The sequence below is a fragment of the Balaenoptera physalus genome (genome assembly GCF_965194825.1).
Source record: "Balaenoptera physalus genome assembly, chromosome: 6".
NCBI classification, from domain to species: domain Eukaryota; kingdom Metazoa; phylum Chordata; class Mammalia; order Artiodactyla; family Balaenopteridae; genus Balaenoptera; species Balaenoptera physalus.
Window position 1 is genome coordinate 309,496 of NC_138885.1, and position 20,438 is coordinate 329,933.

Here is a 20,438-nt window from a genome sequence, read left to right on the forward strand (position 1 = left end):
CCTAAGCATGACGAGTGGCAGAGCCAGAGCGCACCCCGCTTGCTCAGGACCGATCGGGGTGACAGGCACCCCGGGTCTTGCCCCGTCACCGCTCCCCCCACCCCGAGCCCCCTGTGTCCTGGGCTGTGTGCCCCAGAGGCCGTCCGGGGACCCCGGCAGTGCAGGCTGGGGTCGGGGAGGCACCCGGCGGAGGTTTTCAAACTCAGATGCGGGGCTTCTTCTTTGTGCTCCTGCAAACAAGATGGAACCCTTTTTACACATTTTTACCATATCACACCAGGCATATCTACGTGTACAGATTCAGCTGAAGTAACTTTAGAAACTCTTAAACTGAGTTCAAACAGAGACTCCTGGAGGGACTTCCCTGGCGGTCCAGCGGTTAAGACTCTACGCTTCCACTGCAGAGGGTACGGGTCCGATCCCTGGTCGGGGAACTAAGAGCCCACATGCCGCCCAGACAGGCCACGCGTCCTGAGCTCTGGGGCCGGCCCAGGTGTCCCCACCCTGCCACCCCTTCAGGAGAAACAGCCCCTTCTGTGAATTCACAGAATCCTGTGTGAGTCTGTACTCGGGGTCTGGCCTCAGTTGAATAGGGCGTATGCCAGGTTACCCAGGACCATTTTAAAAAAATACTCTTTCCCTGTTGTAAAAAAAGTGGACACGTTGTCATTTTAGAAACTTGAAGGGTTTTTTTTGAGTGTAGAAGAGGAAAAAAAAATCACTGTTAGTCCAGTGACCACTGTTAACCCTCGTGTTTTCCCTTCCACCTATGCTTCTTTGTAACAGACTCGAAATCACAACCTAAATTTTGGTTTTTGTTTATTTATTTATTTATCTATTTATTTATTTATTTATTTTGGGCTGTGCTGGGTCTTCGTTGCGGTGCACGGGCTTCTCATTGTGGTGGCTTCTCTTTGCTGTGGAGCACGGCCTCTAGTAGCTGTGGCTCAGTAGTTGTGGCACACGGGCTCAGTAGTTGTGGCACACGGGCTCAGTAGTTGTGGTGCATGGGCTCTAGAGCGCAGGCTCAGTAGCTGTGGCACACGGGCTCAGTAGTTGTGGCACGCGGGCTCAGTAGTTGTGGTGCATGGGCTCTAGAGCGCAGGCTCAGTAGCTGTGGCACACAGGCTTAGTTGCTCCGGGGCATGTGGGATCTTCCTGGTCCAGGGCTCGAACCCGTGTCCCCTGCATTGACAGGCGGGTTCTTAACCACTGTGCCACCCCAGAAGTCCCTAAATTCACTTTTGATCATGTGTTGTTCACTTAATACTTCCTCCCTACTTTTTTGTTAAAAGATTTTAACCCTGCCAGTAAGAGGCACACACACTGATGTAGGGTCAGTGGTTAACGCCACACGCATGCATACGCGCACAAATGCACACGTGCAGACACACCTTTTATCCCCCTGAGCCCTTTGTATAAATTTATTTATTTATTTATTTTTGGCTGTTTTGGGTCTTCGTTTCTGTGCGAGGGCTTTCTCTAGTTGCGGCAAGTGGGGGCCACTCTTCATCGCGGTGCGCGGGCCTCTCACTATCGCTGCCTCTCCCGTTGCCGAGCACAGGCTCCAGACGCGCAGGCTCAGTAGTTGTGGCTCATGGGCTTAGTTGCTCCGCGGCATGTGGGATCTTCCCAGACCAGGGCTCGAATCCGTGTCCCCTGCGTTGGCAGGCGGATACTTAACCACTGTGCCACCAGGGAAGCCCCCCCTGAGCCCTTTGAAAGCAAGTTGCAGGTACAGGTGCCATGAAGCCTCACCCCTAAAGGTTTTAGCACGTAGCTCCTAAAAGCAGGGACGTTCTCCAACATCACCATAATCACTTCCAAGAGGTTTACCATTGATGAAACACCAAATAATCAGCCTATGTGCAGATTTACCTTGTTGTCCCAGTAATGACTCTTATACCAGGGGGTTTTGGTTTTTGGAGTGGGGAATCCAAGGTCCAATCAAAGATCATACAATTTGTGTGTAGTTTTCATGTCTCTTTAGTTTCCTTTCATCTAAGACAGTTCCCCAGAACTTTAAAAACCACAGCTACTGTACCTTTTTGTTTTTTTGGCCGAGCCGTGCAGCTTTCGGGATCTTAGTTCCCCGACCAAGGATCGAACCCGCGTCCTCGGCAGTGAAAGCCGAGAATCCTAACCACTGGACCGCCGGGGAACTCTGCTATTATATACTTTGAACACGTATTGGACTCCATGATGGGTACATTACATACCAGAGGTGTTTTAAGTGTGATAAAATTCACATCACATAAAATGAACCATTTTAAAGTGTAGAAGCCAGAAGTTCTTAGTACGTTCACGGTGTTGTGCAACCGTCACCACTTATTTCCAGAACATTTGCATCCCTCCAGAAAGGAAGCCCGTCGTAAGCATGAAGCAGTCACGCCCCGTCCTCTTTCCCCAGCCCCTGGCGACCACTAACCCACTTTCTGTCTCTGTGGCATTGCCCCTTATTTCATATGAATGCAGCCGTAGAACACGTGGCCTTTAGTAACTGGCTTCTTTCACTGATCGTGTTTCCAAGCTTCATCCACGTCACAGCACCTGTCCGTACTTCATTCATTTTTATGGCTGAATAAGATTCTATTTTATGGACATACTACATTGTGTTTATTCATTCATCAGTTGATGGACACTTGGGTGGTTTCCACCTTTGGGCTATTTTAAATAATGCTGCTACGAACATTTATATACAAGTTTTTGTGGGAACTTATCTTTTCAGGTCTCTTGGGTGTATGCGTAGGAGAGGAATCGCTGGGTCGTACGGTAATTCTATGTTTAACTTTTTGAGAACAGCCAAGCTGTGCTCTACGTGGCTGCAGCATTTTACATTCCCGTCCGCAACGTACGAAGCTTCCAGTTTCCCACCTCCTTGGCAATTCCTGTTATTTCCCTCCATTACGATTGTTGTCACCATCATCATCATAAATCGTCATAGCCACCCGAGTGGGTGAGCCGTGGTCCGTCGCTGTGGTTTTGATTTGCATTTCCCTAATGATGACTGAGGTTGAGCATCCAGGTTTTTTTATTCATAAATATTTTAGTGTGTGTCCCTAGAAGATGAGCTTCGTCTTGTGGAACACATTATTCACCCTAGTTGTGTCGCTGTGGTCTCTGCAGCTTCTCTACCCCACGGTGTGTCCTCCCTCTTCAGCTGTGCAGTACGGCTAAGACACTCCATCCTGAAGTTGACTATGGTATTCTGATGGGTTCTGGAAGCTGGTTTTTTTCTCCCCAGGCAGGTACACCTCGGTAAAGATCACATGTCCTTTAAATTTAAAAAAGACCTTACTGAGGAGCGGCAGCGAGTAAACAACAAATACAAGGTCAGAAACACTGCTAATTCGATGTCATTTATTTCACTAAATATTGTGAATTCCTGCTGTGTGCAAGATGTCACATAAGGAGAAAAAACCTTACACTTAAGTAGGGAGGGGAGGCTGATAGCCAGCCCACGGTTAACTGTAAATCGAGGCTGCCCGTGACTGTCACCGAGACCGCTGCTAAGCAGTGTGGGGCTTCCGAGTCCAGCTAGCAGAGGACTCGTCTAGCTGGAAAGCTTCCCAGAAGACACGGTATAAGTTTGAAAAGTAGTAAAGAGGAGAAAGGCGTCCAACTTAGAGGCAGGGAATGGCTCCAGTTCGGGCTGGAATGCTGGGCATGAGCTGCAGAGCACGAAGGTAAGAGAGACCCAGAGATGGTGACCAGGAGCGAAGCCAGAGCCAGGTCCAGACCAAAGGTGGAGGCCGAGCCCTGCGGCAGGAAACCGAGCAAAAGCGAGAGGGAGGGAGGGTGCAGAGCAAGTGGGCACGAGAGCCGCAAGGCCCAGACCCTCGGGGGCGGCGACTTCTTGCTCAAGGGAGACGGCCAGTAATGCTAAATTCTGAAATGTTCATCGTAAATGAGTAGAGTCTAAATAAAGGTACAAGAAGTTTCCCTCCTCTTTTGTCTAACAACGCATTTGCCAATCCCTTCTTTAAATTCCCTCTATTTTATTTGACTTTTAGTCATCATGGAGGTCTGGGTCTCTCCCCACGGAATCTGTATTTTGAACCTAAGGTCCCCAGTCTCACACTCAACCTCCGGCTGCATGCAAATCGGACCGGACAGCTCACCGCCCTGGTGACGATCATAGACATCTGTTCTTTCTTGTTTTCTTTGATTGCAGTAGAGTTGATTTACAATATTGTGTTAGTTTCAGGTATACAGCTCAGTGATTCAGTTACACACACACACACACACACACACACACACACACACACACACATCTATTCTTTTTCAGATTCTTCTCCCTTAGAGATTATTACAAAATATTGAGTATAGTTCCCTGTGCTCTCCAGTACGTCCTCTCATTTTCAAGTAGGGTGTTAATGTGGTGGTCGGATTTCTTCCAATTTAGTCTATAAAAATGTTTGTGAACAGCATACCTGAAAGCCAAGCTAGTTTTAGAAGTTACCTAACACACAAATAATAAAAACCACAGAGAGGCAAAATCTAACGCAGGTTTGCAGGTGCAGAGCCCTCCCGCCATGGAGGCAGGTGTGGGGAGACACTGCCAAGCCCGGCGGCCTTCCTGGGGGCCACCAGGCAGTGCCAGTGGCTCCGGGGTAGGGAAGATGGCTCGGGGGCCAGGGAGCAGGCGGCGGGGGACACCTAGCCACGGAAGGGACAGACCCCCCACTTCCACCGCCCGGGAAAGGGAAGGGATCACGTGCCTTTGTTAAAACCTGATACTTGGATCATCGGCTCTGAGGAGCTTAAAGCTTCCCTGGGAGGTTAAATTTCTTTTAAAAGAAATCTCTCTACTCCCGTGTCACACGGTTTCCTAAGATCCATTCTGTGAATTTTAAATGCCTCAGAAATAATGTCCAGAGACTATCCTCTAACTGTAAGAAGAAGGTATTGGGTTTGTGCTTCTGTAGAAACTTTCCATGTTTAAACAGTAAGTGTACTTAAAACGATCATTTTAACCACCACTCCCAGCGGAACTTCATGGGTGGATTGGACCAATGGCTTAATGGGTTTCTACCAGTTTCAACGAGAAATACAGTTGTGTGCCTTTGTATTCCATTTTAACATTTTTGATGATTGAAAACCCCAGCTAGACAGAGGAGATCCTGTTTTGGATGACGAATTCCAGCGACTCAAGACAGAAGTTCACCCGAAACGGGTTGTACGCGACCTGGAAGAGGTAAGTAACTTTCTTTATTTGGAATCTAATTATCAGCAGCTCTTTATATGCTTATTTTTTAAGCATATAAATAATTTTATAGAAATCTTTTTACCAAGAGATTTTTTAATAGTTTTTAATTTGCTTACCTTTCGGAGTGTTTTTTCTTACTACATATCCACAAGTCAGGCATCAACTTGTAATTAATGTTTCCCTTGAAATTAACAGCCTTGTATATGGGCCCCTGCTTCCCACACCTCCGATTTCTCCTCTTGGTCTCCTTTGTTCTTCCCCTTTGCTGCCCATGCCCCTGTCCGCAGGTCCTCGGGGGGGGGGGTCCCTGGGTGGGTTCCTTGCCCCCTCCCCTCCCCTTGTAAGAAGACAGCAAGTCAGACGCCAGAGCTCTGGCCCCAGCTCCACCTCGGATTTGGGACCCGGGAAGAGCCCTCTGAGCCCTCGTGCCTCGTGCTCAAACGTGAAGTGGGGACAGCAGCCCCCCCCACCAGAGTTTCCTCTGTCATGTGATAGTTTCTGGTTAAAACCCCAATTTTTAATTTTTTTTACTTAAAAATTTTTTTTGAAGCATAGCTGATTTACAATGTGTTCATTTCTGCTGTACAGAAGTGATTCACTTATACATATATATACATTCTTTTTCATATTCTTTTCCATGATGTTTTATCACAGGATATTGAATATAGTTCCCTGTGTTCTACAGCAGGACCTTGTTGTTTACCCCAATTTTTAATTTTAACAACGAAGAAATGCTTCCCAGTCTCCCCACCTCCACCATTCTCAGCTTTCTCTTCTGGGTCTGCACGTCTGCACTGTTTTTACCTCTTTCTCCCCTCGCCCTGTCTCATCTGGCCCCACAGTCCTGCTAGGCGCCCTTCCACGAGGCCACCCCCCGGTCCCCCTTCACGGCTCACCCTCAGCTCATCCCGCAGGTGAACCGTTTGTGTTCCGCCCCTCCGCCCTCTCCTCCGCGGCCCACTGCCCGGGCCAACGCAGGACGGACTCACTTCCGATGACTTTGTCTTCACGTTGCTCCCCTGTTCAGTGCCCTGCAGCGCCCAAGGCTCTGGCCGGCGTCGCGACACCCCCAGACACCCTTTCCTTCCCAGTCATTACTGATCCACACACACTTGTGCCCCCGGTGCGTGGGCTCCACGGGGGACCACGCGGTCTGGCCTCCTGCTTCTGCAGCATCCCAGCGCCCGACGCAGGGTTCTGATTTCTGTGTGACTTCATTCTTCCTCTCTAGACTGTACATTTCTTTCTTTCTTTTTTTTTCTTGATGTAATATTCACAGTTTTCTAAAAAGAAAACTCTTAACAAATGAGGGAAACAGAAGCTTTTATAAACTCATAAATTGTTTTTTCAAAAAAATTGCAGTAAAAGTCGTTCTAATTGGCGAAAAATTAGAAGTACTGTATATACAAACAAGTACAAACTCTTTTATTCAACATTGTGTTAGAGGTTCTGGATAGTACAGTATGATAAGAGAAAAATACAAGAGAAGTTAAGTATTGGAGAGAAAGAAATAAAAAGATCATTGATTTTATATGATATAATTAACTATGATTGTAGAAAATCTAAAAGCATCTATTGCCAGATTAATTAAACCTACTGAATTTGTAAGAGAATTTGGCAATTGCATATAAAATCATTATACAAGAATATCTACTGTATTTTCATATACAAGAAATAAAACGTTAACATATAATTTAATAGACATGTAATTTATAATAGCAAGCAAGTACCTAGAAGCAAATCTAGCAATTACAAAACTTTACATTAAAACAATAACAAAGATCTAAATAAATTGAAAGATATTTATAGACGTTTCATAGAAGAGAATAAGCATTGTAAAGATGTTACCTTTTTCCAAATTGATCTACAGATTAAATGCAATCCCAATTAATATCTCAATAGGCTTTGTCATGGAATTTTATAACTCTTTAAGTACATATATATGTATATATACACAACATGAACATGAATATTATGTATATATACGTATATATATGAAAGAGCAAAGACTCAAGAATTTTTTTAACTTAAAATGAATAAACCAGGGGAGAGGACTTTCTCTGAAGGAGACAAAGCTTTATGACCAAGTTAGATCATTAAGGCAGTGTGGTATTATTGGCATATGGATAGACAAAAGATAAATGAAACCAAATAGAAAGACAGAAACAGATCCACATATATATCGAGTCTTGATATATGATAGATGTGGCATTGTAAGTCACTTGAAAAATGAGATTAGATTGTACGTTTCTTGAAACCCAAATCTTGTCTTTCACTTTTGGTCCCTAGCCCAAGAAGTGTTCCCTATAATGCTATGTACACCAAAAGTGCTTAATAAGTACTCATTAGGTGGAAGAACAAATAATAACTTGGTTTGGGATCCAACTCTGAAACATTTTTATTAAATGCTTTTATGCCAGGAGTTAAAATTTAAATCTAACATGCGCCTATATTTTGTGTTCACAGAAAACCAGGGAATTTCATCCTAATTTTGATCCGCTCATAAATAACACTTGGGTCAACAGGTTCTGGGCGCAGAGACGGTTTCAGCAAGCAGCACGCAAGGTAAGTCTCAGCATCAGGTTGAAAATTTAATTTCTTTAGTTATCAGCACAGGGAAATTGAACGGTGAGGTTTTTTTTATAGCAGCTTTATTGAGATGCAATTCACATGCCTTAAAATTCACTCCTGTAAAGTGTACAGTTCAGTCGTTTTTAGTAGAGTACGGCCATCACCACTATCTGATTTTAGGGCGTTTTTATCACTGCTTAAAGAAGCCTGGCCCCCAGCAGCAGTCGCTCTCCACCCCCCACCCCCTTTCCTGTTCACTTTCTGCCTCTGTGAATTTGCCTATTCTGGACGTTTCGTATACACGGAATCCTACAGTACATGGCCTTTTGTAACTGGCTTCTCTCACTTAACATGTTTTCAAGGTTCATCCACGGCGTAGCATGTTTCAGTACCTCATTCCTTTTTCAGGATGAATAGCATTCCACTGAATGGAGATACCACACTCTTTATCTAGTCATTGGTTGAAACATTTGGACTGTTCTCAGCTTTTGGCTGTCATGGTGAGAACGTTGGTGCTACAGACATTTATGTGCAAGTCTGTGGACGTGTTTTCAGCTCTCTGGGGCGCGCTCACCCAGGAGTAGCATTGCTGGGCCGTATGGAAGGGTGCTGGCTAGTGATTTCTAGAGAGGCCAGCGGGGCATGGTGAGAACATCGGTGCTACAGACATTTATGTGCAAGTCTGTGGACGTGTTTACAGCTCTCTGGGGCGCGCACACCCAGGAGTAGCATTGCTGGGCCGTATGGAAGGGTGCTGGCTAGTGATTTCTAGAGAGGACAGTGGGGCATGGTGAGAACATCGGTGCTACAGACATTTATGTGCAAGTCTGTGGACGTGTTTTCAGCTCTCTGGGGCGCGCTCACCCAGGAGTAGCACTGCTGGGCCGTATGGAAGGGTGCTGGCTAGTGATTTCTAGAGAGGCCAGCGGGGCATGGTGAGAACATCGGTGCTACAGACATTTATGTGCAAGTCTGTGGACGTGTTTACAGCTCTCTGGGGCGCGCACACCCAGGAGTAGCATTGCTGGGCCGTATGGAAGGGTGCTGGCTAGTGATTTCTCGAGAGGACAGCGGGGAGCTCCTGTGCCCCTTAGCCTCCACGGCCCATAACGGGTGTGAGGCGGCCCGCTGGCCTGGCTCCGCCTCCCCTCCCCAGCTGCCCGCCCTCACCTTCTCCCAGCACACCAGCTCGTTCCCCACGCCTCACTGCTCCCCTGAAATCCATCCCCTCTCCCTTCCCTCCGCCCACAAGTGTCCTCAGGCCAGCTCAGCCTACCCCTCCTCCAACAAGCAGTCCCGTAAGCATCAGCGCTTGGCCGTCTTGCGGTGCCTCTCGCGTCTTATGCTGCCCGTCGACCTCTCGTCCCAGCCACTGGAGCGTGGCTGCCTGGGGGGCAGAACCCCTCCCGCCCCCGCCCGGCAGGGAGACCAGTGGTGGAGACACGGACTCTGCAGACAGGCTGCTTGCCCTTCAGTCTTTTTTCTTTTTTTAAAATAAATTCTTTCATTTTTATTTTAGATAATCATTTTACTCTTTTTTTCCACTAGTAAATGTGTTTGATTTATTGATGGATTGATGGATTGATTTTTGGTCACGCCGTGCAGCATGTGGGATCTAGTTCCCCACCCAGGGATCAAACCTGTGCCCCCTGCAGTGGAAGCGCAGAGTCCTAACCACTGGACCGCCAGGGAAGTCTCTTGCCCTTCATTCTGGGTGCTACTTCTTTTTTTATGGTTTTTAAAAGTTTTTTATTCAAGTATAGCTGATTTACAATGTTGTGTGAATTTCTGGTGTACAGCAAAGTGATTCAGTTATACATATATATTCTTTTTTTTATTCTTTTCCATATGGTTTATCACAGGGTATTGAATAGAGTTCCCTGTGCTCTGCAGTAGGACCTTGTTGTTTATCCGTCCTATATATAGTAGTTTGCGTCTGCTAAACCCAAACTCCCGATCCACCCCTCCCCCACACCCCCTCCCCCTTGGCAACAACAAGTCTGTTCTCTATGTCTATCAGTCTGTTTCTGTTTTGTAGATAGGTTCCTTTGTGTCATATTTTAGATTCCACATATAAGTGATACCATGTGGTATTTGTCTTTCTCTGTCTGACTTACTTCACTTAGTATGAGAATCTCTAGGTCCATCCATGTTGCTGCAGATGGCATTATTTCATTCTCTTTGATGGCTGAGTGCTATTCCATCGTATATATGGACCACATCTTCTTTATCCATTTCTCTGTTGGTGGACATTTAAGTTGTTTCCATGTCTTGGCTGTTGTGAATAGTGCTGCTATGAGCATAGGGGTGCATGTATCTTTTCAAATCAGAGTTTTGTCCAGATGTATGCCCAGGAGTGGGACTGCTGGATCATATCGCAGCTCTATTTGTAGTTCTTTGAGGAACCTCCGTACTATTCTCCATAGTGGCTGCACCAACTTACATTCCCACCTTGGTGCTACTTCTCATGAGGTTTCCAATCTTGGACAAGTTCCATGACCTCTGTGCCTTCGTTTCCTCATCTGTCACCGAGGAGACCAGTAAGACCTATCTCAGGGCTGTCATGAAGGTCAGGTGAGTCAACACGTAGAAGACTCCAAGAGTTTACGTTACAGGTGATCTCTCAAGCAGTGCTTGCAGCCTAGGCTGATGCCTGTAAACCAGTGTCCCTGCTGGGGCTTTGTCTGGGTGGGCTGTGCGCATGTGCAGGACAGAGGTGGTCACGCGACACTTGCTGCTCGTGGGACAGCCCCGGCCACTCTGGAGCCAGTCCTACTGGGTCAGCAGCTGTGCGTCTGGCTCTGAGTGGAGGCTCCGTCTTTCCCGCACACTCCCCAGCAGATGCTGCCAGTTAGATGTGCCAACACGGCCCCAGCCCGACGGCCCCTGCCATCCCCCCCGGCCCAGTCACGGCCCTGTCCTCTCTGCCTGGACCACCGCAGCCAGAAGAGGCCTCCCAGAGCTTGGACGTGATCAGACGTTGCCCCTGGGAAAACCTTCCAAAGGCCCCCGTTGCAATTGGAATAAAAGGCGCGATTTCTGTCAAGGCGACAAGGCCGTACTGGGTTTCTCTCCGCCCTTTAAGCGTGTCTCCTCTGTTCCTGCATCAGGATCTTTGCACCTGCCGCTTCCTCTGCTCTGCACTCTTTCCAAGGCCAGCGTCTCCTCATTGTTCAAGTCTCAGATCAAACCTCACCTCCCAGAAAGGCCTTCCTCACGTCGCCCCTGCGGGAGTGGCCAGACCCCTGCCTGGCCCCTCAGTCATGCCCCCGTGTGTTTAGTCTTCCTCATTTTCTTCACGGTGTTCAGCTTGTGCACTCGCTTGTCTCCTGCCGTCCCACGCCACACACACGCACGTAGAGGACGTCAGCTCTGTGCGGGCTGGACCCTTGTCCGCTCCCCACTGTGTCTGCGGTACCTGAACAGGACTGTGTACGGGGCGGCCGCCTCATCGTATCGGAGAAGTGGCAGGTCCGTGGGCAGATATGGGAAGGAGTGGGAACCGTGAAAGGAGCGGCCCAGCTCTGGGCGCAGGGAGCGCTCACCTGCAGCCGCGCCTGCTCTGGACGCAGAGCGTGGGGTGTGCAGCCAGCGCCGCCCAGACCACTGCCCGACGTCTGTGGAATTGTCCGCTTAGTTTGTCCTTCAGCTCTGAAAATAACATGGCAGCAGTGTCACGACTCAGATGTACCGAGAAGAAAGACCGTAGAACTAGCCACTCTTTCCCCTCTGGAAATACGAGAAAACGGGGGCTCGTAAACTGGGAGGGTCAAGGCCTGACGACAGCCGGGTCTCTGTTTGCGTTCAGGCGGGTCCGCACTGCCCAGACCTCGATGCCCGTGGCCTTGTCCAGGGCGCTGTGACCCTCCCTGGGAATCCCACGTAGATCGGTGGCCTCAGCCCCTGGCTGTGGTTGAGGAAATTGAGCTAAACTGGATGCCAAAGTGAGCACCGACGAACAGTGTGAAATCGTTCTTCTTTCTAATTCCAGGTCATGATTCATCGCCGCTTGCTGAGCACGCTGAGTGCGATCCGTAACATGCACAGAGACGCCGTCGTGAAAAGGTCCACGCACGGAAGACGGTCCATGGCACGAGGTAGAGCCGGCTGCGAACAGCTCTACTTCCATCCGCATGTGCCCTGAGCAGCGGAAGTTCGCTGGGTACAAACACGGGGCTTCATAGATCACATACACTGGATGTAAAAACAACTGTATTGAAGTATAGTTGATTTACAGTGTTGCGTTAATTTCTGCTGTACATCACAGTGATTCAGTCAGTTATACACATATATTCATATTCTTTCCCATGATGGTTTATCACAGGGTATTGAATGTAGTTCCCTGTGCTCTACAGTAGGTCCTTGTTGTTTAGCCATCCTGTATATACTAGTTTGCATCTGCTAACCCCAAACTCCCAATCCTTTCCTCCCCCATCCCCCACCCCTTGGCAACCGCAAGTCTGTTCTCTGTGTCTGTGAGTCTGTTTCTGTTTTGTAGATAAGTTCATTTGTGTCATATTTCAGATTCCACATATAAGTGATACCATATGATATTTGTCTTTCTTTTTCTTACTTACTTCACTTAGTATGATCATCTCTAGGTCCATCCATGTTGCTACAAATTGCATTCTTTCATTCTTTTTTATGGCCGAGTAATATTCCATTGTATATATGTACCACATCTTCTTTATCCATTCTTCTGTCGATGGACATTTAGGTTGCTTCCATGTCTTGGCTATTGTGAATATTGCTGCTATGAACATAGGACATTTTATTACATTTAAATTATCCTTTTTCCTCCTATATTATTTTATCTCTGATGCTGACGTTTCTAATAAAGAAACTCTTAAAAAACATTGTAAAATTTACCTGTGAGTTACATATGGACACCTGTAAAATGTCTTTACATGCTTCTTTAATTTGATCTTTTTCTTTGCTGACAAGGGCAAAGAATATTCATCAGAGAGACTTTCACTACGAATTATAGTTTTTCGGAAGTAAAAACAAAATTTTTTAAAAATTGGAGAAGGGGTTGAGGTAAAGAACAAAAGAGAAACTAAAAACGAGACTACACACATACATACGTACGCACACACGTTCTTTCTGAAATGGCGTGTGCCGAGGACCCAGTAACTGGTGTGTGGCAAACGCACACACGCACACAACCAAAGACAGTGGTTTCGCACAAATACCTTACGATTCTCCCAAAGCGCTGTTTTGTTTTTCACCCGCAGACAAGAATTCCTCCAGACACCTTCGGGCGCGGGTCAGTCAGGACGATTACTGCAGCTGCTTCTCTGTGTCACCCCAGCAAGTGCTGCCTTTCGCCTTCCCGGCCTACAGCGCCCCCCAGGGCTCCAACGAGCTGGTGGGTGTTCAGGGCTGCGGTGGCCCAGGCGCCATCAGGGTCGCAGGCAGGTGCCGAGGGGAGCCCCGCCCTGTCTCTGCCCCTGCGCTGCCTCCTGAGGGGCTCCCAAGGCAGACCTGCGTCCAGGTTATTGTGGTGAACAGGAAACCGAGTGGCCCCTGCTGCCCCCTGCCTGGCCCCCGGGATGCCCGTGCTCAGGCCCTGCCCAGCCTGGAGGCCGCCGAGCCCTGCGTGGGATCTGCGGGGGCCAGGGACGGGCGGCCACAGCCTCTAACAGGCCAACCTCGGACCCACAGGTCCATCCCTCTCTCCCTCTCGGTGGCAAGAAGTGTGACAGTTAGCCAAATGGTGCATCATCATAATTCAGATCGTGGCTAGACCACGAGTCAGGCAGTTTCTTAAGCGCTTCAGTTCTGTCAATTCATTTAACCTTCAACAAGTCTACATGGTAGGTTTATCCTCTTACAGCTGAGAAGGAGCCTGGGACACAAGGTCACAGAGCCAGTGATGAAATGTTGCCCGAGTTCCCCAAGTTCACGTAGTTAGCAATAAAAAGTGTGTTTTAATCGATAGTGAAAGGGCACAAGCAAAACAGTTTTTTGGTTTCAAAGAATGAACTTGCCATTCGCATCCTGTAAAATGTGTTAAGCCTTGCAGGTTAATCTACTCAAGAATTACAGGACTGACTTTAGAAATTCCATGTGTTTTCCGCATTAGAAAATCAAATGACCTAAAAGATGAGAGTATTTAGTTCCTAGGAAATGATAAATCTGAGATTTTCAAGCACTAAGAATTATCTGATACTCAATAATTACTGGGTGGAAAGAGTGATGGGGATGGAAAGAGGTTATCCCTGTGCTGTGGAGCCCGGCTTTTTTTTTTTTTTTCCTAATAATTCAAAGCTTATCATTTCACTTGGTACTTGAGTTAGTGCTGCAGGAACTTCTGTGCTGCTCAGGGTTGATGAAAAACACAATGCTCAGCATTCCTGTCCGTAGAGAATTCTGTAATTCATTCCGGAAATACTGTATTTCACCTCTTCTAAGATCATGTTTAAAATATACAGCACCTTTGAGATTGGGAAATGTCTTATAATTGGTGGCACGTTCGCACTGCATCGTATCAGTCTAACGACGGTGTCTCAGCTCGGTGAGACGTAGTATTCACTGAGGGCCTGTCACAGGTGGGGCGCTGTTGCAGGCTCTGGGTGATGCAGCAGATCCGCGTGCAGGACGTCTGTGAGGTGCTGCTTCGGGATTAGCGTCCGTGGAAGGGAAGCAGCCGCAGTGGGCAGAGGAGAAGTTAGGCTGCATCCCTTGACAGAGGCCTCAGCTGCCGTCCTGAGAATCACACCCTAAGAGACAAGGGGGGCGGTGGCTCACGCTGCCTCCAAGCCACTCGCGGGAAGCAGCAGCTGTGGTCACAGGAAGGGTCACTTAGAGGGAGGGGCTCTTCGTGTAACGTGCAAAATGTAGAGAAATAGAAGCATAGCTGCTCTCGCTCCGTGATGATCACGTGCCACTTTTTTGAATTCACATTTTAGGCTCCTGATGGCCTTGGACCTGTTCCAATTAAACCTTCAGAAATTCAAATCAAGCAGACCTATTCCTTCTTCAATCTGCAGGTTAGACCTGTCATGTGGTTTTGTTAATTGGGTTTCTTATGAAGTGAACAGAATATTTTGAATTTGAATTGCGCTATTTTTATTAGTTTTGTTCTATGACGGATTGTACTGCGTAGCCTACTGTGTGTACTTCTCTGCTGTTATTTTATGCGACGGGCGAGGTGTAGCAGATTCTCCTTTCCTAATGTGGCTTATGGAAACCAGTATCTTTATTCTGTGGATATACCATATAGTATGCATATCTGAAGCTGTCTGAACTACATATGTTAGTAACTTGAAAAAAGACACAAGTGAACAAAAGTGGGTCAGCCTTTGTGTATGACCACTTCTGTTTTTGAAAATATGTGTGCTTTATTTCTTTTTTCTTTTCTTTCTTTTTTTTTTTTAATTGAAGTATAGTCGAATCCCAACATCTTGTTAGTTTCAGGCATACAGCACAGTGATTCAGTTATACACACACACGTATGTATATTCTTTTTCAGATCCTTTTACCTTTTAGGTTATTACAAAATATTGAGTATAATTCCCCGTGCTGTCCAGTAGGTCCTTGTAAAATATGCATGTTTTAAACTGACAAACCAGTGTTCAGTGTATTGCAGAGTTAAGCCCTAAGACAGGGGCGAGGAACTGTGAACACCGCTGTGTGCTGGGACGCAGAACAGGGCCCGCGCTGACACAGCTGCTGGTTAAGCGCGGCGCTCGTTTTCCTTCTGCCCCCAGGCGGCGGGGAAGTGCCTCCCGAGGGCTTCGAGCGCCTGCCTTCTCTCCCCCAGGTTCCTCAGCTGTACCAGATCAAGAGGTACCAGCCAGTCTCTGTGCAGATGTCCTCCACCAGCTACTGGCCTCAGAAGCTTGCCCGGGCCCTGAAGCCAGGAGCTGAGGTAACGGGTCCCCACCCTCGGGAACCGCCCCACCTTCCCGCCGCCCTGGCACGTGGACTAACGCACTGTCCTTGGTCCTGGCCCAGGATGAAGCCACCGCCGTCACAGCCCTGCCCAAGCAGGACTCGGCGCCCCAGCTCCCCGGCGAGACCTCCGTCCTGAGCATAAGACTCCCTGAGGCCTTGGCCCGGGCTCCGGAGTACGACCCGCTTTATATCTTTGTAAGTGACATCAGCAGAAGTCATTGTTTCCTGTCCCTTCATCCAGCAGTTACTTCATAAGAAAACAGAAACAAATAGAAAACAATCTTATTTTTGGTTACCAAAGGGGAAAGGGGGGAGGGGTAAACTAGGGGTGTGGGATTAGCAGACACACACTACTGCACGTAAAAAAGATAAGCAGCAAGGACTGACTGTGTAGCACAGGGAAATGTACTCACGATCTTGTAATAACCTATAGGGGAAAAGAATCTGGAAAAATATATATATATATATAACTGAATCACTTTGCTGTACACCTGAAACTGACACAATATTGTACGTCAACTATACTTCAGTTTTTTTAAAAAAACATTGAGAAAAAGAAGACAGAAGCACTAATTGGGAATATTTTTCTCTCTTTGGAATTTCAAGGGTTAAACCACATCTCACCTTTGAAATTGCTGGCCAGCCTTTATCATTTGGAGAATATCAATGTTTTTGTCTTTTAACAACTCCAGCATTTATTTTTTTATGACAATAGCTTTATGATCTTTTCTAATTATCTATAATATGCACATGTGTATTTTTGTGTTTCTTTCTTTTAAGTATAGTTGCTGTGCAATATTATGTAAATTACAGGTGTACAGTACAGTGATTCACAATTTTTAAAGGTAGTATATATGTATATATATTTTAAGAAGAAAATACAACAGAAAAAAAGTAAAGTCACCCCAGCCCCGTCCCGCGGCGCTTAGTTGATTCTTTATCCCATCTTCGGGCACCGTGTCCCTGCCACACTGACGCCTGAGTCCCTGTCTTCTACCAAATTGAGTCCAGTCTCCCAACGATGTGGGGTCCAGCCGGTTCTTCCCCCTCCCCTGCGTGTGTCCTCCTGTCACCTGCCCTCGAGCATCCCCCTTCCCCCTTCTACTTCTAGGTACCCAAGCCCTAAGTGACTGAAGGCCAGACAGGAAATCTGAGGAGGTCCTATGTAAGAACGGAATGCCAGTGAAATGCCGCGGTAGTTGCCCTAGTTACAGTCTGTTTTGTAAGGACACGCGCACACACACGTACACACGCACACGTGCAGGATGAGGAAGGTCCTCAGACACTACCTGAGAGAGTCTCCTCTGGGAGAATCTGCACGTGAGCCTCTGAATCTCCGACAGGGCAGAGATGCTGGTGGTCACGCCCAAGGGCAGAGCTGGGACAGACGCCTGCCCGTCTCCTGGCTGTCTGCCTCGGGGCTCCCCCTCTGAGCTCTGCTGCTCTCCTCCAGGGAGCTGTGAGGCTTGTGTTTTGGCCACTGTGTGGCGTGCTCTGGTAGTCTCATTGGGGGCGGTGGTGGGGGGGGCGCTGTCCCACAGAGACATAGCGTCAGGGCTGGGATGGCCTCACGGGACATCTAACTCAGTGATTTTCAGACTTCACTTAGCACCAGCACCCTACCACCAGCTGAAATTTTACATAGAAGGGCAATATGTAAAAGAGGGTCCCGGTAGCTGGGCTGGCAGTGGGTAAGGGGCTTTCCTGAGGAGGGTATCCCTGCAAAACCCCGGGGTCCTCACAGTCTCCCCCAGACCCACCCTCTACTACCCCTCACCACTCTGCAAGTGAGAAAGCTGGTCTAGAGACTGGTTTTGCAGATGTAACATACATCAACATTTACCAAATTACATACTTTTCACATGCGCAGTTTATTGCATATCACTTATACATCAGTATGGCTATAAAAGAAAGAATTCGGAAAGCCTAAGAAAAGAAACAAAAATAAAAGGCAAGCAATGCTGGTCGCAACGAGTAGAGCATTACAGTGGAGCCTTGGGGTGACATCTGTGCGCTGTCTGCAGGAGATGGGGTAGAGGGCTCTGGGGAGGAGACCCTGGGGCAGGGTGGCCTGCACGCACCGACGGTGCAGCTGAGGCCATGGAAACGCTGGAGGGTTTTATAGAGGCGCGTTACTAAAGCAAAACGCAAGGCCCTTATAAACTCCAGGGGGGAGAGTCAACTAAAAATCGATGTATGTTCCCAATAGGAAGCCAAACTAAAATCTGGCATGATTTTTAAGACTTGATGGAAAATTGAAAAATAGAATCCATCTGGCCTTGACACTAGAACTTCCCTCTGTCACTGACCCAGAGGTCGTGATAGTGAACCTTCACCAAAAAGCTATAATCCAGGCCTCTGCTTGGCCTGGCAGAGGGACATACTTACACAGTTAAGACAAAATAAATGCTGTTTACCAGTTTCCAGCTTTCAGAGACAACTTACGAATGAAGCATACAGGTCTTGGTGGGGTTCCAGAATGCAGATGTTGACGATCTCAATAATACAAAAGTAAAATTGTGGAAGAGAGGAAGAAAGGAACAAGAAAGCATGGGAGTGGGAATGCCTTCATTTCACCTGAGGGGAAGTTGAAATACTCAACCAAAGATGATGAAACAGGAAATAGGTGGATCAGTGCATCATTTCAAGTTGCAGCAAAACTAGCAATAACCGTGTGATTTTCAAAGTCCGGAAGGAGCCTTTGTGTACATGAGCAAGAGCCTTACCTCACCTGGCAATGCGTCAGCAGATGCCGTGAGGCCGGGAGCCCAGAGACGGAAGACGCAGCACGATGTTTAGGGTTAGTGACCATCCCAGGCACAAACCCAGACCTGAGCCTGGGGCAGGAGGCGCCCGCACGAGCCCCCTGGCTTTGCACCACGAATCCTTCCAGCCCGGGTGAGCCGCTCCCATGTGCACGCAGTGGCCTGAGGGAAATTAAAATTAAAGTAGTCACGGGCTGACCACTCAGACCTCCTGCTCTGGTAGCTATGGCCACCCTGGGGGAGGTGAGGTGTGACAACTATTAGAGACTGTGGCGTGGCCATTTCCAGAAAGATTTCACCCACTGCACTTGACCCAAGGCAGGTCCAGAGAGTTGCCCACACGGCGGGTGCCCCCCCCCCCCGGTGCTGTGCACCTTTGCCCCCGGCCCCGGCCCCGTGAGACTGCCAGCCCCTCCCCCATCGGTGACTCCACCTCTTGGTCACACTGTGACCAGGCCCAGCTGGGATCTCTGTCATCCTGCCCCGAATCCCTGAGGCATCCCTTCCCACGGGCTGTCCTGATTGTCCTTTGTCACCACAGGGGTGACTCCTGGTGACGGAGGAGGTCAGCAGCCTCCAGATTCGGGTCCTCGCCCTATTTCTGGGGAAGTAATTGTGCCAAGAGCACCTGGGCGGCTCAGGCTGGGCGCTTGCCCTGTCTCCTGTCCTTTGCTCCTCCTTCCGGCACGTCCTCGCACGCTGGGGGATTTAAGGGGCCCTGCACGGCAGCAGGACGCGTCCCCCACTTGCCCACCCACACCCGCCTTCCTCTGCATCCTCAGCCTCCCCGGCTTTGTCTCTCCAGGCCCCACCTTTCCCCTTGTTCCCTCCCAGCCCCCCAGCCCCGACCTGGGTCAGGGTGGGGACCCAATGTCTGCCTTCACCTCTGTCCATGTACCCATCCCATGTGGCACGGGAGGAGAGCTGCTGTGCACACACAGATACTCCACTCCTGACTCCCTCGGGGGTCATCGCCTCCCTGCCGGCCTGCTGCCTTTACATCCATGAGCTCGCGCAAGAGCTTCTCCGCCGCCCTGGCTGCAAATCAGCCTCCCTGCGTGACCGGAGCACAGGCGGCCCAGCGTTCGTGGCCGGGACGCCTTCATCACACCCACGATAGCCGGGCCCTCCTCTGGGTGCTGTCACGTCGCCTTCAAGTTGTTGGGGACATTTGTTTCTTGGCGGTGAGACTGGGTTCCCGTCAGTCGTGTGGAGTTCGGTGGGTTTTTAAAAAAATATTTTTTTAAATTATTCGAACAAAAAGAACAGAATCTCAACTTAGTGGTTCCTAAACATCTGCAATTAAACAACCCCAAGGGAGCTAAAAGCTATGTTGTTTGGGACGAGAGCCGGGTTTTTGTTGGACAGGCCCCAGAAGGAGCATTAAAAAGCTCCACATTTCGTATATTTTGATGTAATTGCTCTGCGCCTCCGTTAGTTCTGCTGGAAAATTAGTAAAAAACAGGAACTCCCTTAAAGCCAGATACTTCATCCAAATGGAGCCTTCCTGAATTAAAAACATCACCAAAACAGTGTTAAACGCTGATGTTTCCTGATATATCACATGCCACCCTCTCCTTTGTCTTCTCTTTAAAGTTACTTTTTTTTTTTTTTTTTTATAAATTTATTTATTTATTTTTGGGTGTGTTGGGTCTTCGTTTCTGTGCGAGGGCTTTCTCCAGTTGTGGCAAGCGGGGGCCACTCTTCATCGCGGTGTGCAGGCCTCTCACTATCGCGGCCTCTCCTGTTGTGGAGCACAGGCTCCAGACGCGCCGGCTCAGCAGCTGTGGCTCACGGGCCTAGTTGCTCTGCGGTATGTGGGATCTTCCCAGACCAGGGCTCGAACCCGTGTCCCCTGCATTGGCAGGCAGATTCTCAACCACTGCGCCACCAGGGAAGCCCCTAAAGTTACTTTTTAGAAGCTATTCTTTTGTTTCCAAAACCAGAAGCTCATTGCTTTTTAAAACCAGTTTCCTTATTTAATAAATCCCCCT

The 20,438-nt window shown here is 48.3% G+C and overlaps 1 protein-coding gene across 6 annotated transcripts in view; it reads left to right on the plus strand.

The window, feature by feature from the left end:
* Nucleotides 1-20,438, plus strand: part of CFAP221 (cilia and flagella associated protein 221) — an 84,569-nt gene that overhangs the window by 53,434 nt on the left and 10,697 nt on the right. For 5 of the 6 annotated variants that reach the window (XM_082465982.1, XM_082465981.1, XM_082465983.1 and 2 more), the window contains 8 exons: nucleotides 3,245-3,332; nucleotides 5,108-5,197; nucleotides 7,676-7,774; nucleotides 11,772-11,877; nucleotides 13,015-13,148; nucleotides 14,692-14,772; nucleotides 15,546-15,653; nucleotides 15,740-15,874. In XM_082465982.1, coding sequence (XP_082322108.1) covers nucleotides 3,245-3,332; nucleotides 5,108-5,197; nucleotides 7,676-7,774; nucleotides 11,772-11,877; nucleotides 13,015-13,148; nucleotides 14,692-14,772; nucleotides 15,546-15,653; nucleotides 15,740-15,874 — 841 coding nt within the window. Of the gene's footprint in view, nucleotides 1-3,244; nucleotides 3,333-5,107; nucleotides 5,198-7,675; nucleotides 7,775-11,771; nucleotides 11,878-13,014; nucleotides 13,149-14,691; nucleotides 14,773-15,545; nucleotides 15,654-15,739; nucleotides 15,875-18,099; nucleotides 18,475-20,438 lie in introns of those variants that run through there. The other variant, XM_082465984.1, reaches the window with a different exon arrangement.